A 20,734-nucleotide genomic window follows, 5' to 3' on the forward strand; every position below is an offset into this window, starting at 1 on the left:
TATAAGCCTAACGTGGAGAAGTAGGCATATAAAGGTTTGGTATGGCTGTTATATCTGTTTTTGAAGACTTTATACTATACGCTTCACAAATAGGACCTAAAATGATGAGTACATTCCATTTACCTATTCTTACAAGAAATCTCATAACCCACGGAAAAAGAATTGTCTTACATATTAATTGTTGAATCATGATTCATGAGTTCTCTTATTAACAAATTTTCACATGAGAGTCAATGCGTTCTGGTAGGCTATATGTTCTTAGAAAGATTGATGCTGATACTATACAAACTTTATGATTTATATATTTAACTGTAAATATCTGTTTTGCGATAATCGCCTTCATTATTTATCGCTTATTATCAAATAATTAGCTCAAGGTAAGAAAAGGTTCAAATCGTTAATGTCATGAAAAAGAAAGTTCAGTTTGATACAAAGATTTTGATGCTAGTTGACAATATAAAAGATATATGATCTGCCACGTCATGCGAATACTACCTTTTTAAATCCAAAAATCCTTTTTTGAGTATAGATTGCTAAAATAGGATGTATAAAAAAGTCAATGCTAAGTTGAAATCACAATAACCGAAAAAAGCAAAACATCTAGCAAACAGTTTATAACTTCCTCACATATATCGCTTGCAAGATACCATTCTAAGCCAAGTTTTTTGTCATTTCGACGTGCGAGGGATATAATAGAACTTTATCAACCATCAAAACAAAACACCTTCAAGCAAACATTTTCTAGATCTTTTGAATGGTCTTCTCTCGGCCCAAATTATAATTTTCAAGTGGTAACATCAAAGTAAGTAAAACAATCATTAGTATTAGTCAGAACTCAGAAACATCAAACATCTAAACTATCCACTTGCTACCAGTTCACGAGTCACGACTAAACCACAATTACATGCACTACAGTTATTTTAAACGCGTTGTTAAGACAAGACCAAGACGATTAGAAACTAGTACTACTCGAAATTAAGTTAAGACCAGAAGGCATTCAACTATGAATTGAGTACGTAAGCCTGATACGACAACAGACCAACATTTTTCTTTTTTCGTCGAACGTCCAACATTTTTCTTAACTATATGAATTATCAAAAAGCATCAATCTATGTTTACATACAGATAAATTTTGGTAGACTTATAAATTATAATCTGTGTAGGCAATAATTTTGACTAGACTTCCGAGTTCCGATACGTGTTCTGCTTAACGCAGACGTAGAACATTGTATATATTAATCCTGCGCTAGATATGACTAAGACAAGCTTGATTGATTCTTCTTCGATTTAGGTTGACTTTTACGTAAATTTTCTATGACTATGACATATTTACTTAAAAACTTTACGACTACGTCGACATACTAATATGCATCATCAAAACCATGTGAGAGTTCTATCTAGCATTTTTTTTTTTTGCTATATATGACTTGTATATAGCAGCCACATTGTATTTTGTTTCGTGGTTAAATATCAACACGGTATACAATTATAATAGATCATTCGTGAATTAACCAATCATACACAAAGTTGGCCACAAAACTATCTTTAACCATGCATGATTGCATGACAAACAAAAGCCGGCGGCCACTGTATAAAAGTTTCTGGCCATTTTAAATTTTTAACAAACAAAATACAATCATGAGTTTGTTTTGTTGTAAGAAATAATAGTTGGATTTTTTTTTTTGGAAAAACATAACAAAAGCTTATTTGAATGAGAAAATCTTTGATGGATATCCTTTTTTTTTTTGTTTTAGCTTTTTTTTTTAAATGTATTATATATATTTTTTTAAAAATAACAGATGACAACAAAAAAGTTTTTTTTTTTTTTTTTTTTGGAAAAGATGATATTTATTTAAAATAAATGTATTATCAAATGAATCCAAATTGAAGACCTAAAAATTAAAATTAAATAATAAAGACACCTAAGAAAATGTTGAAAAGAACACGTCTGACTTGTTCTCCAATCTCTTCCTCTCGCATTGCACTCTGTTTTTTTTTTTTTTTCTTTTTTCTTCATCCAAGTAATTAAAATATATATCGTTTTAGCAAAACCAGAACGAGACCCCTAATTTTAGCCAAATTTCGAAATCCGATCATCGGCGAAGAAGAAGAAAAAGAAAGAAAACGAATTCAAATTCAAAAAACAAGAATCTCTCGGCGATGTCGTGGTTGAGATCGGCGGTAAACAAAGCAGTAGAAGTCGGCGGGAAGAACAACATCACCCGCACCGTTCGCAATGTCGCCGATTCCGTCGTCCTTACAGCCGGCAATGCCGTTTCCGAAGGCGCTAAACTGATCCAGGATCGCATCGTACGTTATCTTTTCCCCCTGATCTCGTTTCCCAAATCTCGTCTTGTTATCTTGAAGATTTGAGATTTTAATCTCCGATGAGATGTGTTGTTTTGTTTTTGGATTCGAAAACGTAGGGATCGAGGAATGTGAAGAGCTTTAGTCTCGCGGTGAAGAGGTTAGAAGAGGTTTCGGTTTCTTCGAGAGGTAACGAGAGAGTGCAGTTATTGAGAAGATGGCTCGTTGCCCTCAGAGAGATCGAGAGATTGTCTTATTCTTGTTTCGAGCATAGCGAACGTAACAATCACAAAGCTGATCATGATCCTAATTCTTCTTCTGATGAAGCCTCCAAGGATTCTCCTAAAAATTTCAGCACCGTGAGTAATGCTACCCACCAATGTCTTTGATCATCATATATAGGCCTCATGGCTGCAAGCAGTTTTAGTTTTTATTAATCATGTTTGGTTAATCTGTGAAACTGGATAGGTTTATTACGTTGATCCTGGTCTTGGTGAGCCAATGACTTTTCGTGATGTGTTTCTTCATAGTGAGGCACTTGAAGGAATGGTATTATCTATGGTAAGCTAGAATAATGCAATGTAAGACAAGATACATTGTATTGCTTCTCCTGTTGTGGCATTGTAATAGTGATCATAAAGACTCTTAATTTATTCCTGATACACTGAGTTTAACTCTTTTGTGTGAATCAGATTTTGGAAGCGCCGAATGAGGAAGAAGTCCAGCTGCTTCTTGAACTGTTTGGGTGATGTTACAGTTGAAGCTTTTTTAATCAGTTTATTTTATACTGAACGTGAAACCTTGAATCACAACTCAAAGTGTTTATGGTTTATACATACAGGCTCTGTTTATCAGGAGAGAAGGAAGCTCACGAAGCAGTGATTCAAAATGTGCAGGATTTAGCAACGGTGTTTTCGAAGTACAAGGATGAAGTTCTGGTAAGGATGTTCTGGATTTTGCAAAACAAAATGTTCAGTTTCCTAGACTCTGTTCCTTGGAACAGAGTTCTTGTCTTCTTGTCTTGCTAGATGATGAACTGTTGGAGGTCTTGCACCTTGTAATGCTTTTTTTCTGTCTTTTTAAGGCGAAGCGTGAGGAACTACTTCAATATGTTCAAGGTGCTATAGGAGGGCTAAAAATCAGTGCTGATCTTGCAAGGTATTCTTGGATCAGAACATTTTTATAAGCTCCACAATTGTTCCTGTACTGAAGCTTTGTATTTGTCTTAAAATTTTACTTCTGTTTGGTTTGGTTCTCGTTTGTAACTGACTCAGAATAGATACTGAAGCCCATACTCTGATGGAGAAACTCGATAAGACGAAGCTCAAGGTTCTCGAGCATGCTTCAAATGAAGATGCTTCAAAAACTGCTGGAAGCACTGCTGCATCAACAGAGGTAATAAGATATTCTCTCCTACATTTCACTAACACATTTTTCACTTTAAAGCTTTGGTCACACTCACATCAGATTTGGTCTCATATTTCCAACTTATGCAGGCTCTCCGAGAAATTCTTGAGCAAGTTCGCACTTTTTCAAAGCTAGAAGCACTCTTGCTTAGGAAAAAATCATTAGGCAATGTTGATTCTATTCAACGCCACAGTGAGAAGGTGAGAATCTGCAAGACGATCCAGAACATTCACGTCTTGCAATAGAGAAGATTATTAACTACGTTATTTAAATACTTGCAGATCGATAAACTGAAAGTTCTGTCAGAATCCTTGCTCAACTCTACCTCGAAAGCAGAAAAGCGAATTGTGGATCATAGGTGAGAAAATGTAACATGGAAATTTCAAATTTTATCTTTCATGTTTACTACCATATTTAAGACCTATCTTTTTACATTTGACAAAGTAGAAGCCAAAAGGAAGAAGCTCTTAGCTACCGGGTTTCAAAAACTAATGAAGTTAGTCAGCTGGAAAAGGTTTGCATTTATATGATACTAGCTCAGTACTTTGGATTTCTGTTTTCATGTTTCTTATCATGGGCTAAGTACAAATGTGATTTCCAGGATGTAGCGGCAGAATTAAAGAAACTTGAGATTCTCAAGGATGATCTTGAAGCTGAGCTGAAAAGGGTAACTTTCACAAGAAGTTTTATTCCAAAGAAATTTAGTGAACTGGTAGAGATTTAGATTTGTGGGTCATGTTACAGATTTTACATGTATTTTGAAGGTCAACACCTCAATAACTTCTGCCCGGGGTCGCCTTCGCAATGCCCAAGAAGAAAGAGAGCAGTTCGATAATGCAAGTAATGAAATTCTTATGCACCTGAAGTCAAAGGTACTAAACTACTTGTCCTTCCCCCCTTGTATTAGCTAGATGGAACGTAGGCAGGGCCAAATTAGCTCATAAGAACAGTTTGTGATGTTTGGCTGGCGTACGTTGTAGGAAGAAGAGCTGACTCGTTCAATAACTTCATGCCGAGTAGAGGCAGATGTTGTAAATAAATGGATCAAGTTTTTGGAAGACACTTGGATTCTCCAGTCTAAATTTTCTCAACAAAAAGAAAACCAAGTGAGGTATGTCTTATCTCCCCACTATGCAAAGACCTCAGCAATTATGTTGTTTCCCTAATTACTTTGCATTTGATCCGTCTGTTGCCACCTCCCGTCATGGTTCAATACTCAAGTGGTCAGATGGAGAGATATAGTGACCATTTCATCGATCTGATTGTTCAACTCCTCTCTTTCTACAAGGTAATTCAAAATGTTCATCCCAAAATTAGATACAGTAAATAAAATGTTTTTTTTTTGAAAAAAAAAACTGATTCCAATTCCTATCAGGACTGTAAACCAAAGATTAATATCTCAAATTCATATTCTTAATATTAAATCAGGAACAACTGGATCCTTCAATACCCAAGATCCGAAGAGTCGTGGAAAGTTTGGAACCAAGTAAAGGGTAATATATATACTTTCTCTGTTCTTGTAAATTTTATTTGACTGTACTAAGTTAGGCTGATAGCTCTTATGTGTATATGCGAAAATATTAGGTTAGAAGCAGAGAAAATCACAGACAGTACGGATACAAAGCCAATCGATTCTAGAAAACAGCTTGAGAAGGAGTATCTTGACCTTGAAGCTAAGGTAAAATGGCTTTATGAGATACAGACATCTAGACAACGTTTCTGAACGTGCATAATAAAACAGAACATTCCTAAGCTTGATCCCAACTGCAGAGCTAGAAACTTGTGGCACAAGTTTCTACTCTGCCTGTCCTTTTTTCCATAACATCTCTTCTGATTATTTATTAGTTTTAGCAGTTTGTAACAACATTAAGTGTGGTGGATGCGATGAAAAAGCCATTCTATTCACAGACAGAAGGTATCTCCAGGTAAAAGTTACAAAAAGCATGCCCATTCTCTTTTAGAAGTTGAAGTTGAGATTATAAAAATGCACTTTTATTATGAGTAACAAACATTTACTCTGTCCTGGTTTGGTTTTCGGATCCAGGAAAGACGATAAAAGAGTGAAAGAACTATTTGAGGCATTGGACAAAACAAAAGAAGAGTTTGAGGCTATTGAACGCCCGCTTCTGGATATTGAGTCTCCTTCTAGAACCTCTTCTTCACGCTCACCGTCCCTGAAAGTGACGCACGAGACTCCACTTTCCGATACAGTCCTGAAACAATCCAGTGATGATGACTCGCCAGACAGTAAAAAAGGATCCTCAGAGAAAGAAGAAGACCCGGCAAAGAAACAACTCGAGCTGGAACTAGACGATGGAGAAGAGTTCTTGGCAGATGAAATCAATGATTGGGAATTCGACGCTCTTGACGACACTCTGACCTCAAAACCAGTAGCTGACTGACCCAAATTTTGCAAAGGTAAGCCACATGAGCTTATACTTAGCTACAAGCATTATACACATGCTTTTAGGCAAATCTGTCAGAACAGTTGATATCGCGTAATAATGTCAAGTTAACAAAAAAAATTTGTTATGTTGTTGGTGTAGGAGCTGATGGAGGAAGAGGAAAGTATATCTTATTTACTACTACCTAACAAAAAATGCGTCCGAGTTCCAGAGTATACCCTAAAAGGATATTGTAAGTTAATCTTTTTCTTCTTTTTGAATTTCTAATATGAAATATGATCAAGTGTAGATAATATATTACAGCCACCCAATAAGTTTTGTATATACTCTTTCCCGACTTTTCTTCGCGGGAGATTAGAATTACTTAATATTATATATTTATTCTTCATTCTTGTTCCTATGTGATACTATGTTTTTTAAGTAGAGGATACCATCAATGCATGATCACTGTGATTCATGTTTTGCCTTGAAATATTTTCCTAGACAAAAAAAAAATTATTGAGTGCAATTGTTCTTGTGCATATTATATTGGTTCAAAATTTGAATGGGATATGCATTTACTATGTCAGTACGTTCAATATGGATATAAATGCATTTGTTACCTCACACATAACAATGTGTTTATTGCCTTCTTATTGAACGCACTAAGAAAAAAGTTTCAAACACTTTTTTTTTGTATAATATACTCCAACGTCCACCACGTAGAAATTTATATGTATAATATACTCATCCGAATCTTTCTAAAGTGCTAAAACAAATACAGTTTGATTTATGATTGTATTCGAAGTTAAAATGACGATTTGCCGTTTTCATCAAATATTCTTCGATTTGATTAAAGTAACAAATTTGTCATTCATTATTATAAGGGACTATATATCTTGTTTGCACTGACACACAGCTTCTTTGCTTCACCTGGATCACAGATCCTTCAAAATGTATTTTTTGAAAAAGTCAGACAACTCATGAGATCCGATTTGAGTTGATTGACAATTTTTTTGGTGGAACCTACAAAAGCTGCCGAATGGTTTTTGTTGTTATCATCTGGTGTCTTGGCTTAGTCCTCCTACCTCACGAATAGTTCATTTTCCCTTATATTTTAACAATATTTCAAGAGGTTCAAATTCGAATTACGTGGTAGCTACGGATATGAATGCACAGTTGCACACAACAATTTCAAGTCCACTTGTTGTTAGGAGAAGTAAAATATAGAACTATAAGAAAAAAATATAAACAGGTAGGTCCACATTATTATGAAATGTGGTGGTCTTATGGTGTGCATATGTTTTGACTGAGAGAGAGGCTTCCCACTACACACTCCATTAACTCATAATTAGTGGGATCTAACTTAATTAATGATTTGCTTACAACTTAATCTAAATCTTATTCCCACTTTGATTCTTTGTTTTTATCTTTTCAATCCTATTTTTTTTTTCTTTACTTATTCAAATCATATATAAGTTAGAGAAACTTTGGATTTTGGATTGCGTCGTAATTGGCATTATTATATGGGGGATATAGGTTATTAAGAGTGTGGGATTTTGAAGAAAAAAAAAGTTTGAAAGTGTAGTTGTTCTCATCATTCCACATCTTCTACCACACTATGTATATATATACTGTATGCTAAATTTTTAAATTCTTGCTGGAAAAGAAGTTAGAAATTAATTTACAAAAACAATTTGGGAAAAGGGAAATAGGAAATGGTAGGCATATTTTACTTTGTGAGGTGTTGTCAATGATTGAAACAGAGAAGAACTAATTCACTCTGCCTTTTTAGGTACTTCGCTGTGTACGACAGAGTTCCCACTCCAATTCTCTCCATTACCAACCAACTAAGACATGATTTGTACGGAATTACCAACTAAATAGTACAAATTAACTAAACCTTCTTTTATATTAACCATGTACTGTATTACATACTATAGTATTATTTTTTATTAGTAGATATTTTAAGATGGTGGTGGTTTACACTCTATAAAATATGAAAGATTCAAGTTCAACTACCAATGATTCAAATTAATTAACGAATTTTGTTTACCGTGTTTAGTAGTTATATTAAGATTTTCTACTTAAATATTTTTTGATAATAGAAAAACAAATCCCAATTTGTCGATTTGTCCATGTCAATTCTACGCATGGACCATGCTAATCTCTATCTATCGTTATAATTTTATGGGAAGGTGCATAAATCATTTGAACGATCTTATTCCTAAATTCGTGACTCGGTAAAAAAGAAAAGGAAAGCATATAGTAATGTTTTCATGTGATTATATTATGAATAAAGAAAGTAGAAAGCGAAAAGACATAAAAAATATATATAGTATTGGAGTGTGGGGATGATAGTCACAATCCACTTACCCACAACCTGCAACAATTATTACCCTTTTTGGATTAAAAAGATAAACTTTTCTGATATGTCGAAACGAAATATGCTGCATTTAATTTGTAATTTTAAAAATAAATATATAGTCTAGTAAATAATGTAAGAAAAGATTGTGACTTTTGTCATCTACCGTTTGTGCTCTTTTACCACTTCACGTGACCGTTGTTATTGTGGCCAATGAGACACGAGGGTAAGGATAAAATAACGATTTTATTTCTTCTAAGATTTAAACATTTTAATCATCTTTTTAGTAGATTTTTCTTTCAGTCTACATGCTGAATCTTATAATTGCTGATCAGACCAGAAACAAACAAAACGAGAAATAAAACCGTTAAGAAGCAGGACTTAACTCAGGCGATCATGATATCGTGTGTGTTGTGGTGCTGCTGAGCGATGCTGGTTTTAAAAAACTTTCAAATTTATTCACGGGACAATTGTCATTCACATGGTTAGTATGTATATTCCCTATACAAATTACTAAATTAGTAGTGTTCAAGTTTGTTCGCGGTTGTGGAATTTTAGGTTTAGAGTGAAATATCAACAAACAAAATAAACATTGAAATTAGTATAATTAATCCTTTTGTATAAGATCTTTTACTAGTAAGTAGTAATCGATCTACATCTATGTATCTTGGACGTAAATGGAATATTTTAGGTTTAGTAATCTTGGATCACGGTGGACAAATTCAAGTTGAGATTAGTGAAGTTACTAGCAAAATGGGAATTTTATCGAGAACTAATAAAATCGAAAAAACAGTTCAAAGGTTTCGAAGAGAGTACGAGGAATGGGAACATAATCTATATTGGAGACTTCAAAATAGATCCACAAACTCATTAGTCGATTTAATTATTTAAATGAATATAAAATAAAATATTTGTTTATAAGTAGTTTATATCTACTCATCTAGTCATTCGTTGATCATTTAAACTTGTATATAAATAAGAGCATACACCTCCATTAATATTTTACTGGCTTACTGGTTCCTCTCTATTATAATAGGCCATCAAATCAATCATGCATGTAGTAAAAAAATAAATAAATAAATAAAATAACCAATGCAAATTCACACGCTCCAACGGTAAACTTGCGGGATCATACATCGTAGTATCAAAAATATGTGAACCCCTAGACAAATCCTTTTTACAAGGAAAATAAATAATTACATAAATTGGATGTATAATACAAATCTATTTCTTGTCTACAAATTAATATGATAACAAAAAATCAACTATTAAAAAATTGAAAGAAAAAAGGTGTAGTAGTAGCCACCTAGGCATTTAATTATTTTTTTTTTAATAAAAGAAAATAAAATGAAAGAAAGAAAAGATCACTTTAAAAGATGCTCTTTCCCTCTTCTCAGTTCTCTCAGTCCCTAGAAGTAAGTAAAGAAGTAAAACCACAGAGAGAAATATATATACACACAGACACAGATACATACACAATCTTTTAACATAATTAAAGAAAGACATGGATTTGCATGAATCAGAATCAAGAACACATGTTATGTCTAACGATGGTGATGATGATGGTTACATTGACTTGGAGGTCAATCTCTCTTCTTCTTCTTCTTGTCCGTCGTCCTCAAGCTTCTTCACCTTCAACGTCACCTCCTCACCACCGCCGCAAAGCCGAGAGTTCGAGTTTCAAATGTGCTCCACCGCCGTAGTTTCCGGCGAATCAACCACATCTCCGGCGGACGAGCTTTTCTACAAAGGTCAACTCCTACCTCTTCATCTCCCTCCTCGTCTCAAAATGGTACAAAAGCTTCTTCTTGCTTCCTCCTCCTCCTCATCCGCCGCAGCAGCAACAGATATTCCAACCTCTCCACGCGCCGCCGCAGCCGTATCTTCCTCGCCAAGGAGGTTTAGTAGCAGCGAGATCGGAACAGACGAGCAATGTTACTTCGAGATTTCGACAGAGCTCAAGAGATTCATAGAGAACAACGAGAACCATCTCGGAAACAGTTGGAGCAGAAAGATCAAACAGTCATCGATTACACAAAAGCTCAAAGCCTCACGCGCTTACCTAAGAGCTCTGTTCTCGAAACCAGGGTGCTCAGATTCATCAGAGATCAACCCAAGATTCAAAACAGAACCTTGTAAAACCTCAAGAAAGAAGAAGAACCCATTTGTGAACAGTGATCAGAATCCTCAGTTGATTCATAGGAGATCGTTCTCAGGTGTGATACAGAGACATTCTCAAGCCAAGTGTTCAACATCTTCTTCTTCTTCTTCCTCTGCTTCGTCGTTGTCGTCTTCGTTCAGTTTTGGATCAAACGGGTCGTTGGATCTGCAGACTCTGATGAGAAGCAGCAACGCGAGTGATAACTCCATCGAAGGAGCGATTGAGCATTGTAAGACCATCATTAGTGGGGAGTACTCACAAAGTTACTCTCATATTAATTAATTATATAATTAATATTAAATTAATTAAAGGAACCCTAAGAAAACTTAAGCAAAATCAGCCTATTACTAGAGAACCCCAAAGAAGGTTACTCAAACATTTAAATAATAATTTTTTAATTTGTATTTATTAATTATCAAACTTTAATTATTTAAAATTATTTATATTACATTAATCAAAAACAGACTTGATTAATCAAAAACATGCTTCAACAAGAACACAACATAAAAAAAAAAAAGATGAAATGTTTCAAAGTGTACATGTCGTAAAACAAAAGCAATGTGATTTCAATAAAAAATAGCTTCACTTCAACGATTGTAAAGCAGAAGAAGTAGTGACAAGGCTAGACAAAGTCCAACGAGAAGTGCATTGTTGTAAGTGGTTGGCTTGTTCTGCATTGGGTTCTCTCGTGATCAACAAGACTAGACAAAAGACCAACAAAATTTGAAGGAACAACAAAACCAAGCAGTTGAGAAACAGAGAGACCATAAGAGAAAGTAATCAATTTACTAAGTAGGCTTCCTACTAAACCACATACAAAGACTTAGAGGCACCAAGCAAAAGCATACTCTCATAATGCAGCAAAAATATCAAAATTAAAAGCTTTGCATTTGACCCTAAATTCTACACAAGATCATAGAACAGATCCATGCAAACAGAAATCAATCAAACAAAACCAACCCTAACACAAGCTTCATCGGTAATCAAAACAAAGATAGAAATTTTCATACCTATCCACTGAGCCCATTGTGCAATCAATGGAGAAAAGATTAATGTCCAGTGAACTTGCTGTCTCTTGCGTTCTTCTTCCCAAAAATCCTCCATAGTACGCTTCTAAGAGACACACAACAGATAATAATACAAAAAAGGGTTCCTCTTCTCATCTCTTTTCAAAAACAAACACAAACTGAAACACTAACCTCATTGTACCCATCTCTACTATTTCCTAACAAAGGTTCGCTACTTCCTAACAAAGGTTCACTTAAAGTTTCAGATTCAGTTGCATCCTAACGTTCACAACCAAATTCTAACCAAATAAACCAGTCACAACCAAGTTCAAACCAAAATCCAAATCAATTGATTGAATCAAGCAGCAATTACTAAGAATCGATTACATGATTGTTTCTTCTCTTTTGGAGTACCACTACGTTGGAGTATCTCGAGCTCAACGAGACCTAGAGACATGAGACCCAAAGTGAGACCAGACATAATTCTGGCCAACATCCTCGCCGCAACCACCGTCGACCTAACACCAACAACCCTCGAGTTTCATATGAATCGGCGATTGCGGCAAATAGAGGAAAGAAGAAAGACTTACGATCTCAAGAGCACTGAGAGCATCGACCATGGAAAACGAGGTGAATCGACTGATTTTTCTGGTTTCAAGATGAATCGGCTTCCATCGCCTTTTGGATTGAGAGAAGAGAGAGGATCGGGAAAGAGAGAAAGAAGAAAAGGGAAAAAAAAAATTCTTTTATATTTACCCATCTACGTATCATAACAGGCCACGTCGCGTTGCTTACTGCGTTCCTTAATTCCTTCCCATAGAATCGCTTCTCTTATTAATGGACTGAAAAATGAATTTTAATTAGACTTTTGGGCCCCAATAACAAGAGTATCGATGAGAGAAACTCTCAGTAATGATGCTCTAAGCAATCATTTACAACTAGAAAGAGCAATGTGGCTGAATCTGAGCTCTGTTCTTCAAGAACCTCTGTTTCTACTTGTGGTGAACTTGATAGAGATTGAGATTCTCAGATCTGTGACCAACGCTCTCTCTGATTCTCTCATTCCAAAAGGATACCAAAAAAAAAGAGAAAGGACATAAAAAAAGTTCGAAAAAGATGACTTTTTTCTTCTACTCTGATTTTTTTTTTTTTTTTTTTTTTTTTTNTTTTTAGATTCTTTTGTGTGCCTTTTTGTTTTAGAAGTTTACTGAATTCGAGGTTTCTTTATGTGTTATAATGTTAATGCTACAAAAATTACTAATTTCAAGGTTCTTGGGTTACTTATTTTGTGAACAGAGCACTTATTTTTTTTTTGAATAGGTAATGACTTTTAAAAAAAAAAGAAGACGAAGAAGTCAAAACAAAATTTATAAAGTATTACTAATTGATTGTCTAGACTCTAGCTACAAAATACTCCCATGTCCCACAAACATTCATATTTTAAGATATTTTTTTGTTCTATAAAAAATTGATGTTGTAATCATTGAAAATATTTAAAATTTTAAATTGTTATTGGTTTAAAATTAAAAATATTTTTTTAGTCAAAGAAAAAAATATATTTAAATTCAATAACATTGTTTTTTTAAAATGTGTAAAAGATTTTAAACATTAATCTTTATTCTTTATGGGACAAGAGGAAGTATTTACATAGTTCTTGTTGACCGATAATTAACACGGGATACTTTTGACCGCCCATTTTAGAAATTGGAGAAACCAAATTGGAGCAGTAAACTAGTAATAATAGTACTATCTAGTTTTTGTAGTTTGATTATTTAAATAAAGTATTAATCATGACAAATCATAAAAAGAAAGACTGATAGGCATTTAGTCACCATAATTAAGATTTGAAATAACGTTCGACTCAACGTTAATCGTGTTTGACTTTGAACCCTTATTTTTGCGTCAATTGTTACCAGTAGATTTAGATTTTGTTCCGTCAACATGCATTTATGACACGTGACATGACGCAGTTGAAGATTTTTGTACACATCAAAACGTTGTACTGGTTGAACGAATTTTCAATTCACTGGATCCATTTACATTTTATAATGATCTCATTTTTGTATGCATATATTCGTGCTTTGCACAAAATATATATATATATATATATTTACGAGTTTGTGTTGTAATGCTAACAATAGTAATCTCGTGGTCAGGGCCGGACCGAATATATTTGCTGCCTAAAGCAAAATTGCCCATTAACAAACTGAAATAAAATTAAAATTGGCAATCAGCCTGTTTCAGGATTCGAACTCGACACCCACGCTGCCCTTAACATAGACTTAGCCACTGTACTAAAGGAATTTTTTGTAAACTTATGCCCTTAATTTGTTCATATATTTGTGATGCCTAAAGCATCTGCTTGTTGGGCTTTAGCCCCGGACCGGCTCTGCTCGTGGTTGTTCTATGGTACTAAACTCCTAAGACATTTTGCATTTATGCAGCTCATCAGCTAGTAGAGCCTAGAGGAGATGATCACATGTCACTAGTTTGTAGCATTTACTAAGATTTTTTATTTTATTTTTATAAGCTGTTAATAAAATTAAGAATTTATACATTGTACAAAAACTTACGGTAGAATGGTTTGTGTAAATATCATTATTATATTTAAATCTAGTATGATGCATGTTATTGACAAATCAACAAGTAACACCAGCAAAATATAATGACTGAGATGTTAAGAAATATATAAAATAGGAGAAAAATGTCAATAAATAGTAAAAATCAGTTACAAAATTATATCAAAAGAAATTGAGGTAGTAAAGTAAGAGGATACAACTTGGATATATTAATTTATTTTGGTTTAAGTGGAATGACTTTGGGTTTTAGTATTTAAACCCATAATTTCAACTTTAATTCGATTTTCTTGGATTTAATATTAAGGCTTAAAGTATGTAAAGCAGATTTCACTTGCGGGAAAATTTTTAGACTGAAGTGTCTCCAATACAGTATGTTATAGAATATTTAAACATTTATAGCGTTGGCAACACCGTATTATAAACTCGAATTTCATAAGGAATACAGTTCCAATGTATTTAATTACGTGGTACGTAGCAATTTTTTTCACTTCATAACTTCTTATGTTCATTAAAATTCAGGTTTCTCTACTAATTTCAAATTATTACGTATTTCCTAATATACACCAAGTTAAAACTTTGGTGAAACTATGAGTTACAATTTCTCTAAAAAAAAAAAAAAAAAAATTGAGTAGACCCAAAAGAAAAAGGACGAAGCAAACTGAATAAAAGGGACTTTACAGCAATAGTGAGGATCTCTCTCTCTCTCTCTCTCTCTCACTGAGGTGCCTTTTTATATGTATTTAAACTACATGTTTGTATATTACGTCAAACCTAAAAAGAATTATATTTTCCCAACAAATTTGTAATCATAGGGATACCATGCAAAATAACTATTGGTCAATATGGTATTTCTTATATTTAAATTGTATAGTAAGTAAAGATAGAAGAAGAAAAGCGAACTTAGGCCCATTTTTTTTGGGGTCCAACTTTTACATTCATATAAATCTCATATGTAGTAACCCCCACAAACATAAAAGGAATAACTCAAAAGTATCTTTTCATTAAAATATTTCAAAAATAAAATTTCAATGATTATGAGCTTCTTGAAGTTTATCACTACAAGAGATATATGGTCCCATTATGATTTATTCGATTATTCAAAGCCATACATTAGATGGTGTAAGATTTTGGATGCGAAATATTTGAGCAGTGAATGCAAGCACATAAATATATTTGTTTATAGATAATAATAAAGTGTCTTTTTTTGTTTGCATTTTGTTTTGGAATCTAAAGTGACAAAAACAATACATCTACTCATTTTGGTTTTAATGTTGAAATTTCTATAAAATATGATAATTTTACTATATCTACTTACAGATAGTTTTTTAAAAATTTAAAGATTTAAAATAGTGATGGGAATGCATGAGTAATATATCAAGTGGTTGTAAATATAGTTTTGTAATGTTGGATAAAGTCGAAATTGAGTACGCGAGGTGGACAAATTTAGTTGTGAGTTACAAAAATCTTACAGCGCGCAGCTACACAAATCTCAACAACAATCTGCGTTCAGAACATAAAGCTCTGATGAAAACTAAAATAAAAAGTAACTACACAAAAATCTTGTAAAATACTAATTTGAATGCTTAATAAACTAATAAAAAAAAGGATAACCACTTTTAGCAAAGTAAAACACATTTAAAAAAAAAAATCATATAGTACTGTTTCGATTAGTTAAATAGACTAATATAAATCCGCGTGGAGGGAAAAAATCTCTGTTGAAAATCTTTTAAGAGTCCATGGGAAGCATGATGAGTGTCAGCTGCATGAAAGTGTGTAGCTTTCGTTTTCCATGCATCAAAAAAAGTTAAGCTTATAAATATGTCATTGATTTGTTTAATTTACATAAAAGTAATGATTTAAAGTAGCTTGTAATTATTAAAAACATAAACTTAAATTGTTTTTAAAAAATGCGACTAACTAATTATTTATCAACAACAAACTCAAAACAGTAAAAATAATACGTGGAAAAGAAACTCCTCAATTTTACACGACACTAAGAAAATACTTTCACTTAGTATTTGATTTTTTTTCATTTTTTATTTTACTTAGTTTTATTTCTTTTTCTATAATTTATTTGTTCTATTGAACCAACAAAAATAAATTAAAAAGATCTGTTTTATCTTTCTCTGTAATTAAAACCCACTCTATTTCAAGAATGATCAAGGTACGTTTGCTAGTCTAAGTGGTTTTTAAACAACCTATGATCCAATCCACTCTAATTGGATTTTAAACAACTTATGATCCAATCCACTGGAGACTTCGAATTGAGTCATGCTAGTTAGGCGACATTGACATATGAGCATGCCAGTCAACTCAAGTCGGTGAGAATAGTAGACTACTAGTGCATTTTCTAAGTTACATGTATTAACAAAGACTTTTTGTATAATTTTTTTGTTTGTTTGATAAAAGCAAATACTATATATATATATATATATATATATATATGAAAGTGTTTTATTACATTTTCGTTAGATTAATACTATAATATTGTAAGATAATAAATGATACAAAATTTCAAAGTTTGTTTAGAATATATATCCAATAAAATCTGTATTTACTTTCTGTATATAATCAAATCGAAAACTCTTTATTTGTTTTAGAAGAAAGAAACTTACTGATTTATTTTTGTAAAAAAAGCCACCTAAATTTGACTACCAACATAGTGATTATGTGCTACTACTACTACTAGTTCCATGTCCTCAAGATCGATTAGTCTTAAAATCTAAAATCGAAAACCGTAAAAGTTAAGCATACAATTATACCATGGTCATATCATTACACGTTTATCAAAAATATTTTGAAATTGTATGTTGGCAAAAATAAAACAAAAACTAAACCTAAGAACAAATATGCATCGTATTTGTACCATTCTAACATCATCAACTTCATATATATTATAGATTTATACAGTAAAACCTCTATTAATTAATACTCGATAAATTAATAATACCTATAAATTAATAAATTTTTCTGGTCCCAAGTTGGGAATAGTGTAATTTTAGACATTATTCGATAATATAATAAAATTATAATTTTTTGAAAATTCTTTGTAAATATATGGTACCATCAAAAATATAAATTAATAGTTATATAAAATTATCTAAATATATGTATATATACACATTAATTTTTACTAGAGTTCATTTTTAAGATTTTTATTATATAAAAATCTTTGAGTGATATCTTTAAAACATGGTAATTGTTATTTTCTTTGTAATTGAATTTATAAAAATATTAGTTGTAACAATTGAATTTTATTTTTAATATATTTTTAATTAAATTAGGAATGTCTCTCTATAAATTAATAATTAATAATTTATCGAGAAATTAAAACTTTTATAAATTAATAGATTTTCATTGTCCGAGCATTATTAATTAGTAAAGTATTATTCGTGCCCCTGCATATCAGTAAACTGTTTCCCTCGGAGTAAAGTCCAAAAATCCACATGATCTACACACAGGAATCAGAAGATGAAGTGAGCTTTTCCACAGTTTCGTTGACCCATCGACGACTAAATCTTGTCAGTCTATTGGTACAATTAAAAAAAAATTACAAGATTCAAACATGTGACACATACTCATTGAAACTACAATTGATAAATTAATATATTTTATAGACATTTCAGAAAAGCTAAGATCATCGGCATTGGTTGTCCTTCGTTTTTGGTCCCCTATTATAATAATATTATTTTGAAAGGTTTTTATTTTTAGTATGAGCATTGATGTTTATTTGTATTTGGTCTTCCGAATAAAATAATAATATTTTTAAAGTTTAAAACATTAATTATTTAAAGTTGAAAAACAAAAACATACAATTAAGACATTAAAAATAGAAAACATAAAACATAAAACATCAAAAAAAAAACAAACATTTTATTCAACTCATAGCAATTTTAAAATTAATCTTAAAACATTTTATTCGTCTGAGTACTTATCAGCCAGATCGGATGATTCAGGCTGAAAGTAGCTATAGTCTTGGCCCATTTCTGAGTTAACCTGAAGATAAACAAGAAGAAGCAGATTAGACTTAATAGAACAAATGTTAAAAAGAAATCACAATCTGATTAAGTGAGTTAATACAATAGCCGAGTTACTATAACATGAAATAGACTTATATTGATTTAGTTTAAAACATGGAATACAAATCAAACAAACAGGAAATACAAAAGCCGAGTTACTAGAAATTAACCAAGAAATACAAACAACAAACACATAGTTAATATCAGAAATACTGGGACACTATCTTGTTCATGATAACTTCTTCACTCGCATTCAAGGGTTCTTTTTTGGCTAAGAGAGTGTCTAGGATGGCCAGCTTCTGTAGTTTCTCCTTTTCAGCCAATTCCTCTTTCTTGACATCCCACATGCTCTTATGGTGTTTCTTGAGAAAGAGTTGGCGCCTCAGAAGGTTGTGAGTTGCTTTGTCCAGAAGGTGGATAACTTTCCCAACGAAAGTTTTCGTTTAAACCACCTTCTTCTTGACTGTTAAGCAGGTTTAAGTAAGAAGAAGACATATAGAAGAGATTCGTAGAATCCATATGAAGAAGCGAGTAGAGAAGAGAAGGAATAAGATTAAAGATAACAAAAGCGAGTATAGAAGAGAAGGGATAAGATTTAAGAAGCGAGTAGAACTGAGAAGGGGTTACTAAATGAAAGAGATTTATGATGGAAATAGGAAGAAGTTGGTTACGGTTTAATAGGTTAAAAGGTAACTTGCAATAAGTAACAAAACATAAAGACCTAACAACCAATGTCTAATCACAATTATGACAAGTACACATTACAACTACCAAATTAAACAAGAAACTATGAACAAACCAGACCAAGACCTAGTATACATTTCACACCTACTTCGTATACATGTCGAAGCAACCATATCAATTACACAACAATCACAATTTATGAGAAGTACACATTACAACTACCAAATAAAAAACCTATAATCCTTTAACAATTAAGACAAAAAAACAAAAGTTTTAGCAAAATCAATGTAAAAAACATTTTAGCAACCATACGATTTAGTAAACTGTCAATAGCAAACGACAGAGACACAGAGACGTTGAATAGATGAACTTCGACATACTTATACAGAAACGAATCGACCTTTACACAGAGACAAATCGATCTTTACACAGCGACAAATCGATCTTTACACATGAATAAACAGAACGATTTAAACTATCTATATACAGACACTAATTCGATAACCCTAATTCGATAACCCTAATTCGAAATCTCAAATTGGGGGAAGAAGACAAACCTTATTTAGCACGATTGAACCGCCGGACAAGCTTCGGGAGATAGAGAAGATCGCTTTCGGCTTGAAATCGCCAATGGTTTGATGAGAGACACGGAAGATCGGCTTCGGGAATTCGTCGAGACAAATCGGGAGAGAAGATCGGACCGGCTTCGGGAGAAACAGAAGATCGGCTTCGGTAATTCGTCAAGAACTTCCAGTGAGAAGAACGGATCGGCTTCGTGAAATCGTCGAGGATCGGTATCGGTTTCTCGACGCTGTCGAGAGAAAAAAAAGAAGTCGAAAATTTTCTCTCTCGAAATTGTTTTATTTTAACCCTAGACAAATTCTACTACCAATCACAATAAATCACGTGTCCAAGTCGACGGACGAAAAACGTCCCAAAATAAGAATCGTTTTTTTGAATATGGGCCTTTTTTGATTTATTTAAAATCACAAAAAAATGAAGGACGGCCCAAGTGGACGCCGTTGCACATGCTCTAAGACTCAAAAAGAGTTATCCTGTGTCTCCAACTAAAATGGAAATAAAGGAAGAAGATCAATCATGTCTGCAACGTGGAACCCACGTAACTGGTTTTAACTGTTTATACACTTCTCCACTCTCTAAACAGTAAACTCTAACTACTAAAATCCATGTCCCTAATAGAAAATTTCTTATTATGTTTCTGCTTCTCAATCATCCATTCTCATAACCTTTAGATCAAATACGAGCCACATATGTGAGATATTAATATGTGATGTGCAATGAGACCACAAGTTAACGGGACCTCGTAAAAAATACTGGAAGCAAATAGGCGAAGACAGAGAGACAGTGACAAAAAGAGAGAGGGCATTTCGTAATGAGAAGCAAGGTATGAGTACTTTTCGGACCACCAACTTGTCTGTGGATAGCTTGTCTTCTTCCCTAATCCGGCAAGCTTTTTCCACTCTAATGGATTGCTCCGTCTGTTACTGTAGCTTTTGTCTAGAGTCCCGACCCAACACACCTAACCAAAGAAAAAACATTGAATATGGATTACAATAATAAGATGTCCATTTCTTTGTTATCCTCCAAGCTGGATTGTAAACACTGAATATGCCCATTAGATAAGAATTCTAATGTTGACGTCTCTTAGTTAGTCAAATTCCTGTAGAAAAGAGTTGGACAAGATCAAATTTATACAGTTGCAATGAACATATGTAGTGGGGGCTACTTTGTTTAACTTACTTATAATAACGTAATTTAGCGTAAGAAACGACACCTCTTTCTAATTCTATCATAATTTGG

General features: G+C 33.0%; 2 protein-coding genes across 2 annotated transcripts; both read left to right on the forward strand.

The window, feature by feature from the left end:
• On the forward strand, window positions 2,007–6,463 carry LOC104782160 (centrosomal protein of 135 kDa-like). The gene is made up of 19 exons (XM_010507016.2): window positions 2,007–2,310; window positions 2,427–2,666; window positions 2,776–2,868; window positions 3,000–3,052; window positions 3,149–3,245; window positions 3,392–3,465; window positions 3,582–3,702; window positions 3,804–3,914; window positions 3,996–4,072; window positions 4,162–4,228; window positions 4,316–4,381; window positions 4,479–4,586; window positions 4,695–4,825; window positions 4,936–5,002; window positions 5,143–5,207; window positions 5,299–5,392; window positions 5,569–5,639; window positions 5,759–6,132; window positions 6,261–6,463. The coding sequence occupies exons 1-18, from the start codon at window positions 2,161–2,163 to the stop codon at window positions 6,114–6,116; spliced, it is 2,043 nt and encodes a 680-aa protein (XP_010505318.1). The 5' UTR covers window positions 2,007–2,160; the 3' UTR covers window positions 6,117–6,132; window positions 6,261–6,463.
• Window positions 9,860–12,721, forward strand: LOC104782161 (probable membrane-associated kinase regulator 3). Its single transcript, XM_010507017.2, has 2 exons — window positions 9,860–10,854; window positions 12,553–12,721. The coding sequence occupies exons 1-2, from the start codon at window positions 9,968–9,970 to the stop codon at window positions 12,650–12,652; spliced, it is 987 nt and encodes a 328-aa protein (XP_010505319.1). The 5' UTR covers window positions 9,860–9,967; the 3' UTR covers window positions 12,653–12,721.

Source organism: Camelina sativa, chromosome 4 (assembly GCF_000633955.1).
Source record: "Camelina sativa cultivar DH55 chromosome 4, Cs, whole genome shotgun sequence".
Lineage (NCBI taxonomy): Eukaryota > Viridiplantae > Streptophyta > Magnoliopsida > Brassicales > Brassicaceae > Camelina > Camelina sativa.